At 40.1% G+C, this 16,485-nt stretch overlaps 1 protein-coding gene across 4 annotated transcripts in view; it reads left to right on the top strand.

Moving 5' to 3' along the window:
• NFIA (nuclear factor I A) overlaps positions 1–16,485 on the top strand; it is a 370,202-nt gene that overhangs the window by 271 nt on the left and 353,446 nt on the right. For 3 of the 4 annotated variants that reach the window (XM_039238388.1, XM_039238398.1, XM_039238404.1), the window contains exons 1-2: positions 179–517; positions 5,869–6,400. In XM_039238388.1, the coding sequence (XP_039094319.1) occupies positions 491–517; positions 5,869–6,400 (559 nt within the window). In that variant the 5' untranslated portion in view covers positions 179–490. Of the gene's footprint in view, positions 1–178; positions 518–5,868; positions 6,401–16,485 lie in introns of those variants that run through there. The other variant, XM_039238382.1, reaches the window with a different exon arrangement.

The raw sequence follows: 16,485 nt of genomic DNA, 5'->3' as shown, positions 1-16,485 counted from the left end.
CGAGCGAGCGAGCGCGAGCGGCCGCGGAGGCTCGGGACCCGGCTGGCCGCGCGGCGCCGCAGCCGCCCCCTCCCCCACGCCCCCCCCCACCCCCGGCGGCGGCGCGAGCGGGCGGCGGCTGTGCGGTGCGGTGCAGAGCGGAGGCGGAGGCGGGCGCGCGGGCAGCTCGCGGGCACCGGGCCGGGCGGGCGCGGGCGCGGGAAAGGGTGCGCTATGCCTTTAACGCCCGCGTACAGTAGACATGTATAGTGGAGTGTAGGGAAACTCTAGGCGGGGTTAAAGTTCAGCTCATGGAGCGGCAATCGCGCTGGCTGGCTGGCTGCAGTTGAGCCGAGTTGGAAATGTGAACGCAAGAAGCAGGCTTGATTTTTTTTCTCCCCCCTTCTCTCTCTCTCTTCCTCTCTCCCTCTTTCTCCTTTCTCACCCGCACTCACGCACACCTCCAAACCGCACACCCAGACGCACACGCACACCCCACCGCCCGGCAGTTATGTATTCTCCGCTCTGTCTCACCCAGGTAAGCAGCTGTTTGGATGCGGCGGGATGGGGGGCGGGGGGCCGGGGTTGCGGGGGCAGACCTAGGGCTGGGCACACGGGGTGCCGGGGACCGTCGCGCCGGCCGGGCCCGGGGACTGCGTGTTGGTGTGTGCCCGTGTCTGCGCGTGTTTCTGTGTGTGTGTGTGCGCGCGTGTGCTCGTGGGGGGGGGGGGGAAGAAATACAGCTTTAAGAAAGTAACTTTGTTTCCATGCGGGTGCATTCCTCTTGCACGGCCATTTGTGTGGGCACATGGCTAATGGCGCCCTCTTATTAATGCGTTAATTAATATCGGGGCGATTGACTGCGGAACGGCGGTGTTTTCGGACGCCCCGCACGTGTTTCGGCGGGGTTGCAGCCCATGACACGCTGAAATCTGGACTCAGCGTTTCTGCAGCCGGGAGGCCGGTTTCTGTAGTTCCGCGGCGCCCGGGGAGGGGGCCGCCGACGGAGCCCACCGCGCGCCCCGCACGCTCGGGGCAGCCGAAACCCCCGGGTGCGGGAGAACTCGCGCCTCTGCGCCCACGGCCCGCGCGCGGAGCCCGCGCCGCGGCAGCCTCCCCAAACTCTTACTTTTGTTTATTGTTTGTCAGCCTTTGGGGTCCGGCCGCGGGAGGGACGCGGGCAGGCGTCCCGGGCCCCGGCCGGGACAGCGCCCCTCGGACGCGGGCTGGCAGGCAGGCGGCGGCGAGCCGGCCCCCGGGCTCGGCAGAGCGGGGCTGCGTGGACGCGCGTCCCCCAGCGCCGGCCGGGTGGAGCCTGCGTCCTCGCCGCTCGGCGCTCGCTCGCTTTCCCGAGTGAAAGTTTCGGTGCCGGGACGAGCCCACGCTGCGCAGAGCGGCGGAGGCCGCGGGGCCGCGCGGGCCGGGGAGCGCAGGGCCGAGCTGGGCTCCGGGCCGGACGCGGCTCCCCCCGCCGCCTCCCGCCACCGCCGCCGCGCGACTCGGGCAGCTCCGCGCGCAGGACGGGGGCAACTTTTCCCCTCCGACTCGACCGACTCTACTCGGAGCGTGGGTCTCTCTCGCCCCCCGCCCCTCCTTCCCATGCCCTCCCTTTCCATCCCTCTCTTGCCTGCACCACCCCTAGGCAAAATATTGCTACTTCACGGCTCCAAATCTGGACCCTTTTGAATATATTATTTATTTTCTTTAACTAGAAGGCATGAAGTCCAAGTGATTTTGCACTAAAATTTTTTTTGGAAAAAAAAAAAGTGCGAGCTTTCATACTGTTTTGGTACATTGCGATCTGACCATTAATCACCTACGTGAAGTTGTATGCTTCATATAAAATGTTTATTTACCACTCCCTTAAAAAACCTGCTGCCACTTATTGCTTTCATTTAGCAGGAGATAACGGTTTAACCGGAATATTATGAAAGGCAAAAAAGTATCCATAATTTTTTTTCTTTTCCTTTCTAGATTCTGGATTTATTTCTCACATGACATCCTTTCTTATTCCAATATCTAACAGTAATAATACCGGCTATTTGATCTCAGAAGACTCTTAAAAATGCATCTTTTATGTTGAAATGATCTGTTTGGGATTTAGGCCTAGCCTTAGTAATGGATAGCAGTTGCTTATAGTTATTGTAAAAGTTTTTTATTTTTCCCTAGCAAACTTCCAAAGTTCCTATTTTAGGAACTGGTGGAAGTATGGAAGGAAACTTTTCCAACCACTTCTGGCAAGGTTCACAATTGCATATGGATAAGATGCAAAGTGTCAGAGAATTTGAGTGAGTTATGACTTCAGTGAAAACGCTGAGTTCGAAGCCTGAAGTTCTTGCTGGCCAAAGTTGCCACCCAGAGAACGTGTAGACAATACCAGGGTGCTGTGAGAGTAGGGAATGACCTGAGCAGACCCACCAGCGTCTTCTCAAGTGAGCTCTTGAAAGATACGTTTATGTTTGGGGATGGTGTCTATACGAAGATACCTGTATCTCTGTGCAGGCCCAGGGCAGAGTCAGGTATCTGACGAAGCCGGATTCTCTTGACTCATGAGCTATTATCATACTAAGAAAGTTTTTTTTTTTTGGGGGGGGGTTAAACATATTTGGCAGTGTGATTGATACATTCACTAGGCCTTCTTCTGGAAACCCCACTAAAAGAAACATTTAGGGTAACAGTTTGTGAAGCAGAGGTACACTAAAGAGTGAATGAGAGCCATAGATTTTGAGTTCTTCTTTAAAAAATTGATTTACAATTTTATTCAACTTGCTGGAACACTTAGAAAGCTTTCGAGCCCATTTTAGAAAGACAGACTCAGGTAGTTTATTGGTCATTAAAGAAAGTCCCGTCAGCACAGTGAAAAGTGCTCTGAATGAAAGAATGAACTCCATATACGTTTGTGTAATTTTTAAAACTTTATCAAGAAAATGTCAGACATCTTATTTGAAACCATACAAGCCTATCGTAACCAAACCATTTACCTGGCCATAGAATGATAACCCAGTAGAAATTTATAGGTGAACCTTTAAAAAGTAGTTCTAGAAATATCAGTGTTCAGTGGTTCTTAAACTTGGCTTACTTACAAACAGATCAACGTTTAAGATGCTGATTCAAAGTCATAACGCTTTTGAAACAGGTTTTCAGGTTTGTTTTCATTGGTGGCCTCTAACTTTCTCACTGAGTACATAAGTAAAATATCCTTTATTTTCTCTTGAATATTTTGAAATACTACATAGCGTATGGCAGTATGTGCAGCAACATGATTTATAAGGGCATACTGGTTTTTTTAAAATTAATTTATGCTGTGCCTTGACATTTCCTACAAGTTAACGATACTCTTTACTCTTGATGATCTAGAGTATTTCTGATCGTGAGTTGAGAGAGATAACTAGCACTTTAATAGTACATGGGAGTAAAGTTACACAAAATATTGTGCACTTTTATTGGCACATTCTTGAAATCTTTGGGGAGTAATAAGTCGTAAATACTTTTGATGCAAAATTGGGGACTTAGATTATTCTCAATGATTAGCTGACACAGTTGGCCTCGTTCAAGAGTTTTTATGATGAGATATATAGGCATTTGGTTGGCAGGTAAGCAAAATCCTTTTGAACACGAATGAACGCAATTCACAGTTCTGTGAGAAGCATACTAGAAGGAGTCTGTTCCAACACTTAAACGCCATGCTTTAAAAAAAAATGTTTATTGTCATTAATAAAGCGTTTGAATAAGATAACATTTTAACATAAATGTAGATTGTTTGGAGTGTAGTTATACTTTGCTTTAGAAAATGGGGCTGAGATTTTAAAATGAAATCCTCCCTCTGGTGAAAGCTCACTTTGTAGTTAAGGCAGGCTCCAGGAGTTCTTTGCATGGTACCACAGAGCCCTGGTCCCTAGCATGTCCTGTGTATGTAAGAAAATCAGTCAGTGTGAAGGACTGTTTCAAACCCCAATTTTATGTATTTTAGAGCGTTTCAAGGATGAGCTCACAATTCAGTCATGTTTAAATGCTTTGCGGTTTGGAGTATACCTTATAAACCATGACCCGAAAAATGCCCCCCCACCCCATTTCTCTCTTTTAAAGTATGGCAATCAGAAGATTCTCACATATCGGAAATTTAAAAATGTTTATGGGAGAGAAGAATATAATTCTTGTATTTTTCTCTGTTCCCTCTCCACTTAAAGAAGGCACACATGTTATAAAAGCTGACTTCTCTTTTGGATTTTTATTGAAAAAGAGCAGTTTGTGAAGCTAAACTGAAATGCAGAGCCTAGAGTTGGTTCATAGAGGAGAAAGATAAATGTCAATTAGTGAAATGATTTATTATGTATTACATTAATATGTACTTTAAAAAATAGTCACATGTAGCATTTACATGATTGATTATAATTTATAATCTTTTAACAGACTTGATAAAATATTTCCTCAATTTTAACCCCTCGGTTTACATTTGAACATTTAAAAATTTAATAATTTATAGTAATAATATTTTGGACATCACAGTTACTTGTGCCTCCAAAGTATATATTCAGATGGATATTACAAACTGAAAAAGAATGCATTTTATAATATTTATCTCTCCTACACCCTTCTTTAAAAAGTCATTGAATATCTCTTTGGTTTTCTTATCCTCATTCATGTGAAAGTAAATAATTTATCTTTTGGGGGATTGTGCGATGGAGAGAAGTTATGTAAGATCAGCGTGGGTTGGTTAATCAAAAGTTAGATGTACTCAGAAAGCTTTGTGGAGGTTACTGTTTAATTTTTCTTTAATTTTATATTTCCTAAGAAAATATCAAGTAGAAGAATCAATCACGTTCATACGACAGTAAGAAAAATATGAATGTCTTAAATTGAATTTTATTTTCAAATTACTTGAATTTTAAGAGGCAACGGTGGAGGGTTTTCCTGGAGTCTCGTAAACATTAAATGTACCAGGTTCTCTATTTCCTTGTGAGAAAAAGCCTGAAATGTTATTTTCAAAAATTAAGTAATGGTTCTCTTTTTTAGGGACGATTATTACTGAAGGCATTTCACGAAATTAACTGTATTTAGTTGCAACCCTGTTGTCACAATGACGCATTCTATTTACTATCTGGCATGTACGCTTTTCTTTGTTTTTCTCTCCCCCTTTTTCTTTTCTTTTTGTTTCATTCCCACAGTATCAGCAAGTATGTCTTGGAAATAGATCTTTTCTTTCAGCCTGAAGAATATCAAATTCATGTCTTTTTCTGCAGATGCCAAATTTTTCTAAGCTTTTGACAAAAAAAATCATATGCAACTGTAATGCTTAAGAAGGAATTAAGATGTTACCCAAATGACTACGAAACAGATTAGAGTCTACATGCAGTATTTTTAGAGGGAAAGTCTTTGTTTTCATTGATCGTGGAGATGATTTTTGCTCCTAGACTTCCATAAACATTGACTGGCATCTAAATGTTTAGGATTTGCCAATCTGGCGGCCGAGCCCTGGCTGTACTACAAGTAGTGAGGTCAAGGCTGGAGTAAAATTAGATATGCCTTTCTTGAAATAGGGTTAAGATTATATATCTTTATAAGCATTTCAATAGACTTCCCTTACTATCTAAGGGATTTGGGACCTAAGCCCGGCAGTAGAACCTGGTGCACTTTGGTGAACATATCAAAACATTTTTAAATTTTTAGCAATTTTCTTTGCTGGGATTGTGAGAAATGATCCTGATAGTTTTCTTTCTCCCCCCTCAGACTCCCCATCGGCATCCTCTGTATAATTTTGGTAAGGTAATGCTTGAGTCGACTTTCAAGTGAAATAAGCTTTTTTTTTTTTTTTTTAATGACCATCTGAAGAAAAGTAGTTTCCTTTTGTCTCCATTATAGTTATAGTTTTGTTTTTGTTCCTCTCTCTAGGATGAATTTCATCCTTTCATTGAAGCACTTCTGCCCCACGTCCGAGCCTTCGCCTACACATGGTTCAACCTGCAGGCCCGAAAGCGAAAATACTTCAAAAAACATGAAAAGCGTATGTCAAAAGAAGAAGAGAGAGCCGTGAAGGATGAGTTGCTAAGCGAAAAACCAGAGGTCAAGCAGAAGTGGGCATCTCGACTTCTGGCCAAGTTACGGAAAGATATCCGCCCCGAGTACCGAGAGGATTTTGTTCTTACAGTTACAGGGAAAAAGCCTCCATGTTGTGTTCTTTCCAACCCAGACCAGAAAGGCAAGATGCGAAGAATTGACTGCCTTCGCCAGGCAGATAAAGTCTGGAGGTTGGACCTCGTTATGGTGATTTTATTTAAAGGTATTCCGCTCGAAAGTACTGATGGCGAGCGCCTTGTAAAGTCCCCACAGTGCTCGAATCCTGGGCTCTGTGTGCAGCCCCATCACATAGGGGTTTCTGTTAAGGAACTCGATTTATATTTGGCATACTTTGTGCATGCAGCAGGTAAGTGCAACGGTGAGACGTTCCGCTCTCTCGTGTGTTTCTTTCCTTGCTGCCCTCTGTATATGCCGGGCCATTCCGGAACCCTCCAAGTGGCAGGCCACGTGCGTAGAGACCCTTGTGGTTGCAAAGGTTATCCGAAGTCAGAGCAGCTGGGAGCCCTGGTGTCTGAGAGGACATCTTCACTCAGGTGGAAAAGCTTAGCTTTGAGAGTATTCTCTCCAAGTTCAGTTCTCTCGGCAAGTCGTGTTATCAGAGGTGTTGGTAGTTCTGTGATAGGTTTCAGCCACATTCTTTGATCCTGGGCGAGAGAAGATTCCTAACACCTTTCTCATAAAGGGGATGTTTTAAATGGCAGGTGATCTAGTTGAAAAACCTTGAGTTTGGTGGTGAGGCAGTATTTGTAGTTGCTTATCTTCTGGGAGTGTTTTTAACTTACTGGGGCCTCTTGAACCCCATGCTTATTAAGAAGATGTGGGAAGATTACTATCAAATTGCTGATCATTTGTGAAGGAAAAAGAATCACGTTAATACTCAAACTTAGTAGCTTTGTATTTAGGAATTCGCATTGTTGTCTAAGATAGCTGACGGAGAAACAAACCAGCTCTTTACGCAATTGATGGGAAGGTTAATCTTAAAAGTAACCAACCTGTGTAGCGCATGAATGCTCTGAGAAATCAGTATTGATCATTGATTGAGTGAGTGGCTTTGATGGGTGATAAAATTCTTTATTGTTTCAAGGCTGTTTTTAGGCATGTTTTGCCTGTGTATGTTATACCATTCTAGAGTAGCGTTCAGGATGAAACTATTGAGGGCTGACTCAAAGAATGCATTTTTACTTTGTTTCTTTTGCCTCGTTTCGGACAAAAGGTTCATTGTGTTATGTGAATGCTCAGGTCTTGTGTAACTTGTTGACTTTTTATATGTACATATCGCTCTTGCTGAATTTTACCTTCATGGCAGTTACTTGAGCCAGATGGAAGAAAGAAGGTTGTGGAATCCTACCGTTAGGCTCTTTTGGGGTTCATATATTCATGGGTTTTTTTCACCACAAAGGAGAGAGGTGTTACCTGTAAAATCAACCCTGTACTGTTTTGCAGAATGTTTTTAATTCTAAAAATGCAAGCTATTTTTTAAAGTCAGATCATAGCAGATCATAGCCTGTTCTCTATTATTTTCCTCAATGTATGTTTTAGAAAGAGAACTTTTGTTACCCATCTGTCCTTACATAAGAAACCGGAGAAATTAACTTTGCAAGCATGTCACATTATCATTTGCGTTCTGTTGGCAGGGGATCGATGAGTATTTTAGAGGATGTGATCTGTAAGTATTTCAAATATTTGGGTTTTGGAGAATGTGTACTTAGTTGTACGAAGCGCCTGTTGCTGTAGCCAGTTCTGGGTTCTTTAGCCAGTTCTGGAAAACGAAAAGGCAACACCTCTCCAGTGACCTCGAGAAAGGAACAAGTATCCTTTATTTAATCCCCCTTTCACCCTATTGTTACTGTGTTCTCTCTGCCGAAAAAGCTGAGTTAAATTTTTTTAAACATTTATTTGCGTATGTAAGTGGAGATTCTGATAGGGAAAGGCAAGGGGTGAAGATAAAAAAGCATGGGTGTTACAGGCGCTTTCGGTGAGCACTCTTTTAAGATCTTGGGTTTAATCTTTTTGATACTTAGAAAACTAAATAATTTATAAATTGTCGCCAGTGCTTTAATTGGCCAGCATAGAGAAACAAGGGTGCCAACAGGTGACACACCCCATGGCCTGCGCTTCCTTACCAGGTACGTCGAGGTGAAGTACCGGTGACATTTCTGTCGGCGTGAGAAGATGCGTTCCAAGTGTTAGATATAAACGTTTCCCTTAGACATAAAAGAGCTGCAAGCTTTCCACTACTGCTATTACACGTGTTCTCTCTCGTTGTTGACTGTTCGTTACTGTGCCATTGCTGCAAATCCTTGAGCTAACACGGTCTCTGGTTGTCTCAGTACCTGAAGGATTATGTGGGTAACACGACAAGTAGAAGGTTGCTTAGGAGAGTTAGCATCCTTATTGCTTATGAAAGATTTATTGACAGCAACGTGGATCAGACTACCTCTCGGTTTGGTTTTCCTGCCGTATCCCAGAATCCCTTGTTAGGCCTGAATGGCAGCCAAGTGTTAGGCCATTGGCTTCCACGGAGCGCAGTAATGGCTGCTTCTCTGAGCACGCAACGGGACGGCTGCAGAAGAAAATATTAAGGGCCTTTTGTCTGACAATAGTTCGGTTTTGTTTTAAGAGATTTAGAGACCTGTTATTTGTGGAAGGGAAGCTAGTTGCCAATATAAATACGAGGTAGATCGGTCAACTTACATACAACTGATTTGACAAGCATCTGTTATAATACTGGAGATTTGTAAACACTAAACAATGTTTTTACCTCCTTAAAAGTTTTGAGAACTTGCCAGTATTGGCAGGAGGCAGAGACTCTGAAACGTGCGTCAAGAAACATGCCAAAACCATTGTGGCCTTTTCACCTATAGTACATTTTTTCCCCCACTCTCTTTTAAAATGTTGGATTTTTATTCCTTCCAAAATACCATCTCCCCCCCTACATAGCTCCCAAGATAAGATTTTTCTTTCCCCTTCCTAAAACGTGTACGATAATTATTGCTTCATGCCTCAGCCTTTTCTTTGGTAGGAAGTTGAAATCTTAGAGCACACGTGTAAATACGTCTGGAAGCTAGCACAGAATCAATCATTCTTTAAAAGTGGAGGTGATTTATTCTAAGACTTATTGAGATGCTAGAATACAATACATAAAATACATTCCAGTTTTTTTTTCCCGTCTAAATCCAATGGCATTAGAACTGTGTGAATTTTGTCGCTGATAAACAGTAACAAGTATAATGAAATTGGAGTGATTCCATAAGCCTGAGGATTTCATCTCTTTAAAAATATAAAAGAGCAAAACCATTTTATGCCCCTAATTTGGTCTTTATTTGAGTCGTCCTTCCATATGTATCGTATGACAACTTGAAGATATTACGGAATTGTGGCAAATGGCTCTCTTTGTGGGCGTGTAACAGTAAAGCTAATTTATGACTAGTCTTTACCAGATGATCTGTATCAGAATCTACAATATACCCGGCACGTGGCAAGGTCACAATTTAAGTTGTTAAGGTCATAACCTTAGCCACCAGGCATTTGACCTTTTAGATAAAGTTAACCTTTGTTCATTAGTAGGCACTCAACCGAGAACTTTCTGGAGAGTTTTTTTTTTTTTTTCTTAAACTGCGTCTGTATAACTTCTGGTAATGTAATCAGATTCTAGAAAGATTCTCAGTTAAGTTAGTTAAATTTTGTTAAGGTTAGACTTTTAAGGACTCCTCTCTTGGATAGAGGTAAGTTGCTGTATCTAAACCATACAGTGATAGTGTCACAATTTATTTTTTGATAGCGATTACCTGCTGTGAGGTGGAATGAAAGCTCTGAGGCAGCTGTGTGGAGACATTCGAAAAGTAAAATTAAATAAATAGAATTATATATACATCAGCTAAGTAAGGCCTTTGCTAATTTTCAAGTGGCGTAAGGCTCAAAAGCTAAATCACAATGAGGATATATACTTTTCGCAGATGCGGAAATTTCCCAAGATTGAAAGTATTTTTTAGTGGCCTTAAAATTTGCTTTGAAAGACTAATAAATGACCAGGACTTGTCAGGTAATTACTGTAATTGTTGGTGAGCCAGTGACAGAGCGAATTGAATTTGTCCCAATGTCCTAACACGAGTAGGGGTAGTTTTACGGTAGAAGGTGACCAATTTTGCACAGCACTGTTTTAGTACAGCGGTTGCAGGTTGCTTCCATGCTGCCCCTGTTACTCACCTTACTTAGTTTTGCTTGGACCAGGAATAGTGACTGTCCTGACACTCACTGAAAGAGCGGTTTGTGGCGTCGTGGCAGTCTGGTACCTGTTCCGTGAACCTGTACGGCCAGTGTTACTGATGACCACATTACCTGTACCATATTGTTCATTTAGTCACGCCCTTGTGAATGCTCCCTTTAAATTATTTACACTCTGCTAGTTTTGCTCTGATGTCCCACGTATTAATCCTTTTCAACAAAGAGAGAGATACTCCCATTCAGGTGCATTTTAGGTTTATTTTGGCTTCGTGATTGCCATTCCTTCATATAGTAATAGAGAAAGCCGTGATATGCAGATAGACCAGATGGTCATGTTGACAGATTGAGAATTCACTTCCTACTGCTTCAGAGCAGGTGTAAGATTGGGAGTGTCTGTGTAGGAGCGCGTGTGTGCTTCGTGTGCATGTGTGTGCACATTCAGGCTGCACACAGAGTGCTCTTTAGAGCACTGCAAATGATTTCTTTTTTTTTTTAAGCTGTTACTTTAAATACAGTATAGCTCTATGCCTAAGGTTAGCAGTGCCTATAGAATATGATTGTAAACATTTTTAAGTGACTAATGTTAGATTGTTACAGTTTATAATTTTATGCTGAATTAGTTACGGTAATTTAATTTTTAGGTAACTCGCTGTATTCGTTTGTGGCAGTATCTAAGATATGTTCAATATATTTTGTTAGCAGACACGTGTATGTGTATTTATGTTCAAGTTTAGGACTACACATTATATAATAACACTTTTTCAGTACCTCGGTGAACTCCTTAGTAGAAGGGTGTGCTGCTGGTTCCTGCGATTTATAACAAGAAGCTGTATTCAGAAAAAGAAGGAGTAAGACTAATGCAGAGTGACATTTAAAATCAAAAGAGTAAGTAGCATGCCATCTCAAACTCTAACCATAACCTTAAGCTAAACTCAAGATAGATTCTGTGGCTGATTGATCCATTCCACATTATTGATATAATTTGGAAAATTTTAGAAAATTTCAGTTATCTTTTTGTCTTTTAATTCTTCCAAGGAAATAGATAGCACTGACCGTCAACAAACTTGAGATGAATATGGCTTTTATATCCTTGAGTGTTTGGGTAACTTGAAGGTAGTAACAATATCCTTTGTCTAGAGTGTAGTAACAATATCCTTCATCTAGAATGTAGCGAGAAAGATGGAAATTCAAAGGCAGAGAGGGTATAGGAATAGGGGGTAAACATTGTTCTGGAGTAAACTTATGAACGGAGGTCAGCTCGTTTATGGCTAAGAGGTTTGAATGTTGGTAAGAAATTTCCCAATGCTGCTGGCTTACATTTGCCTTGTCTTCTTTTCCACCCAGTGATGAATAGCATTAATTTAAACCTATTTAGGGCTAGTGTGGGAGAAACCACAGCCTTTGTTGTGGTCACTGCTGTACACAGTAGGACTGGGTGTTTCACTTGGTTAAGGCTTCAAGCTGCTTCCAGAGGATGCAGAATATGGCCTGTCAGTTTTTAAAAACTTGCACAGAAGCAGCAACAATTCTAATTGTTCGCAAATGTTAATATATTGATTATTGAAAGCAATTCTGAGGTTAAGAATAGAAGAAAACACATGAAATACAGATTGAATTCACTGAAAGTGCTAAACACTGGTTTATTACCATCTCGGCAATAATTTCCCCATTGTTATTTAGAGGTTAGATCTTGTTTTTAAATATATGACAAATCGTAAATCCTTGCGAAGTGGGAGGTGTGGGCTATGGAGAAGGAAGAAGTCAGGTGGAAGAGGAAGAGAATGAATGAACTGGCATGCTTTGTTAACAGAAACACAAAACTGTGAATTTAATCACAAAGGGAGATGCTCTCAAAAGTGTTTTGGTTTAAGTAATGACTGTAAAAGGACCCTGAGCACCAATATATCAAGTGGAGAATTTTATAATCCATCCCCCTGTGTGCTTTGGCATAGTTTGTTTTAGACTTAGAGACTATTTGGGGCTTTCGGAGTTCCTATTCAGATTTTTAGAAAAGAAAAGTTTTGCAAAAATTCTTTTTATCTTTGAAGGGTCCAGTTAAGGGACACGGTGACATGCATAAACTTGGAAAAGGGGCTGTTGAGATGTTTATGATTATTACCATCTTGCTTTTTAAGGCGGTAACTTATGTGTTATCAGAATTTTGGCTGTTGCTTAGGCAACTGTAAGATACAAATTATTGACCCAAACTTTAGAGTCCCTCTGAACTTACCAGAATTCTCTAGCTGCTGCTAAGACAGGAATAACTTTTACCGTAGGTTTTCTCCAAAATATTAGAAAACAATGCTCCATGTGTTGTTATGATCATTCAACAGTGTAAACGTGTATTTTATCTAATGGCATTAGCTCTCCTATGAATATTCTAGTTAAATAAACATGGCTTATAAGGCAAAGAAAGAAGTCCACAAAGGAAAAATTATGGCAACCACGTGGAGAGGATATTTTTGCCATTCTGTTTGTAAAAGCAACTAAATCAGATAAAATTGAGAGAAAGGAGTTCTCTTTTTTTGATACATATCTTGGCCCCTGTTGGTCTTCTTTAATGCATAATATATTGCTAATCCCAAACCTAGAAATAACCAGGGTGATCATAATAGCTAGAGATTGAAGTAGAATAGCTTTAGTGTCCTTTGAGACCTTTAAACTTACTTCTCTTCCTGTCTTTCACAGGCTTTTCTGTGTAAATATTTTGGACCTAGATCAGTTGACAGTAAAGAATAGGAGACAGTGGAAGATAGGAAGGCAGGAAGGCAAATAACTTTTATTGAGTTGTCTTTTTTGCAGCAAGCATTATCCTAAGTTTTTACATGGTCGTTTTCTCTTTTTTTCCCCCCTCTTTCTTCCTTTCTTTCTTAGTCTTTTAAAAAAAAAAATTCATGGCATTATTGCAAATAAATATACATTCTTCATTTATGTAGGTGAAAATAAAGTCTCAGAGGGTCCAAGTGACATGTGTATAGTAAGATTAAACGCAAGGCCTTCTGATTCCAGCCCACTGACTGCTCTTCTAGTTACAGTTGAGATCCGTTCTGTATCCCTCTCTCTATCCTGTTGTGTGGGGGTTGGATGTCATTTAAATGGTATCCCACACCTGTCTTGAATCAAAGGGAAAGAAGAAAGCCAAAATCCAGACCCTTCGCCTGGAGATATTTTACTGTGGAGTTCACTTCTGAGGCACAGAATGAGCCCATACTTGGTTAGGAGAGGGAGACAATGTTCTTATGCTTTGTGAGTGTTGGGGTCAAAACTCTGCAGTGACTTGTTTTTTTCTTGTTTTTAGAATGTTGAAGTTCATTGAATAGAAGCATTATAACACAAGCTTAAGATTGTTTTTTTTTTCCTTTTTCTAAGATAGATGAATTGGTTCTAGGTGTTTTGGGAAGCCACTGAGAATTAAAGCAAACATTAGTTTAAAAATCAGAATTGCACGTAATATTTTATTAGGTAGATTTTGTACATATTTTCTTATGTGCACAAACAGTATATTTCTAACTTCTCTTAATGATTAGATAAAAAAAAAATTAGGTTTACATTACTCTAAACAGACCCTTTGATTATGGCCTTGTGGATAATTATTTTAAAGAAAGCAAACATTGAGTTTTATTAGTTAATATTGTTTTTTAATTTAAAAGAGAAAGAAAAATTGAAAATAGGAACAAGGTTCATCTTAATGCCCTTAAATGACTGATTAATTGATGGATTTATTTAATACCCTTACTTTCATATCTTTAAACTTAGGCAAGATTAGTTCTTAATGACTTCAGTGTAAAAATCCAAAGCCTCATTCAGTGTGAATTTTCTAATTGTAAATAGAAAAAAAAAAAAGACCAGTAATTATAATTCATACTACATTCATTTTATATCTATTAATTTTTGTAGGGTTTATTTAAAAAAAATAAGCTGCGGAACTGAATTTATATTGAATAAAATAAAAATGTAGCTTTCTTTTTAAGTTCCTTTTTTAGAAATGCTAATAAATTAAAAGTTAGGGTTGTTCAGAGTCACTGTTGGTTATGCCAGAAAGAGAAAACTGAAGTATGTAAATAAAAGTATATAATGGAAACAAGAGGATTGGAGTAAAAAATAATACTCACACCCCTTTGTTCCATACTGCTTCCCCTTTGATGTCTCTGATGAGCATTAATGGTGGTCCCTGTAACCTGTGAGTTTCCAGACCTAAATAGTTTTCAGAGCACTTATATTCATGGAAATATTTTAATGGCTATTTTCATAGGTTAAAAATGTGAGATGAAATAAAAGTAACAATAAAACATATCTTTAAAAATGAATACAATTCAAAATTTGTATGTATGTCTGTTTAGCATCTGCCATTGTCAGGCTGTTGTCTTTGTTGCTATGGTTTGGGTGATTTTATTTCCTTTTGTAATTTTGCCAGCCCATGATTGGATAGTGCAACATGTTCATGCTGTTGGGGAAGATGTAGCTGTGGTGAGTTATATAGCTTGATCCGAGTGACAATTCTTGATATGGAAAGATATTTATTTGCCAGTGGATAATAGGAACTCGTGCTATAATACCGTTATTTAATTTTCAAAATAAGGGACATATTATTTACTAGAGGAAACTCAGAACAATCTCTTCTGTTATGTGCCTGCCTCTTCCCCTATTGGAAGCATCTCGAATTCTGCGTATTTTAATCTTAAAGGGATTATTTAATTTTAAACTCCTAGATGTAGTGAATATTCTACATGCAGGATCCTATCATTGTCACTTTCAAATATTCCATTGCCTTTCAAAGGAGCTGACATTACAAGTCCTTAGGTTGACAAATTCTCATCAACTTTTGTGAAAAATTTGGCTGCAGAAGGAGTAAAGTCAAAAGAGGGCCATAGACAGATGGATTTCAGTGTTAAGATGACATCAAGCCCTTCTTCGTGGCATTTTTAAACATTCTAAATGAGTGAGGAATGGAGATGCTTAAAGAGCTCACTATAGAATGAGTAATTAAGATACTATGTATCTGCATTGTAAACCTTTGTAGCATCCTGTTCAACAGAGCTGTATGGGCTCAGACACAATGGCAGATTAGCAGTGAGAATCATTAATATCCTTTATGCTGAACACAGTTCATAAATAGTATTAGATATTAAAGATGTTGATGGAAAACAACATATAGCTGAGAATATAATTTTTGCATTAAGTAATGGGAAGTTAAAGATGAGTGGGTTATACATGTTTAAGATCAAGCAAGGATTCTGGATAAGAATTTGGCGAAAGCTGCTCAGTATCTTTTTGTGACCATAGCAAGATTTTTGCCTGTACACATATTATATAAAAAATCAGTAGGTTACTAAAGTCTCTGATTCATTTAGTTGGCTTTTCCTCCCCTTCTTTTAAATGGTAGAGGTTCTCTTTTGGAGAGTAGTTTCAAGTAACTTCTGAGAATGAAGTCTTTGTAACTTGATGCTGTTCAACAGCGTAACTATTGTTGTATGTTCCTGTCAGGGAGAGATAGTCATTGCAGTACTTTTATTGTATGGCCTCTTAATATGTGACAAGGACTTTTATTAAGAATTCTTTTTTTCTGTTAAATGTGCTTTAGGAAGTCCTCCCCCTCCCCCCCACCCCAGTCAAGAATTACAGAGGTTTTTAATAAGATTCAAATGATTTTTTATTTTTTTCTTGGTATATTCACCATATGGACAAAAGTCTTATTTTCAAAAAAAGGTTCTGGAATCCATGTACTTTAGATTTTTCATAAAATAAAGTGGGAGTAGTAATTAACAGAAAAGTGCCATCTCATCGGGGCCAGGATATATACAGTCCTTTGGAGAATGAGGATATTACAGCCTCAAATGTTAGGGTTGAAGAACTAATTGTTCTAAAGGTATTTGCTCCTCATCTCAGAAAAGATGGCAGACATGCAAAATGGATAAATGTAATCCTTTGTACTTTTACCACCTACATTTTTAAACTACAGTGACTCTGATTTCTCTAGAAAGGTCAGAGGTTTCAGACAGAAAGCTTTGTAATTCTTCAAAGAGAGACATTTTCAATTTTGCTATATAAAGACTTATTATGCATAGCTTTTTTACTTTATTTACAGTTGAGCCTTGGAGGTTCTGGGGTGGGGGCAATGCTCAATCCGAGAAGCCGAGAAGCTGTGTCATGAGACAGCAGAAGTGGATGGAAATAGATGGGGGGGGGGGGGGGGGGGGGGGGGGGGGG

The sequence above is a fragment of the Hyaena hyaena genome, unplaced genomic scaffold (assembly GCF_003009895.1).
Source record: "Hyaena hyaena isolate Hyena2069 unplaced genomic scaffold, ASM300989v1 scaffold_5, whole genome shotgun sequence".
Lineage (NCBI taxonomy): Eukaryota > Metazoa > Chordata > Mammalia > Carnivora > Hyaenidae > Hyaena > Hyaena hyaena.
Note: the sequence above shows the minus strand (reverse complement) of the source record. Positions and strands in the feature narration are given on the sequence as shown.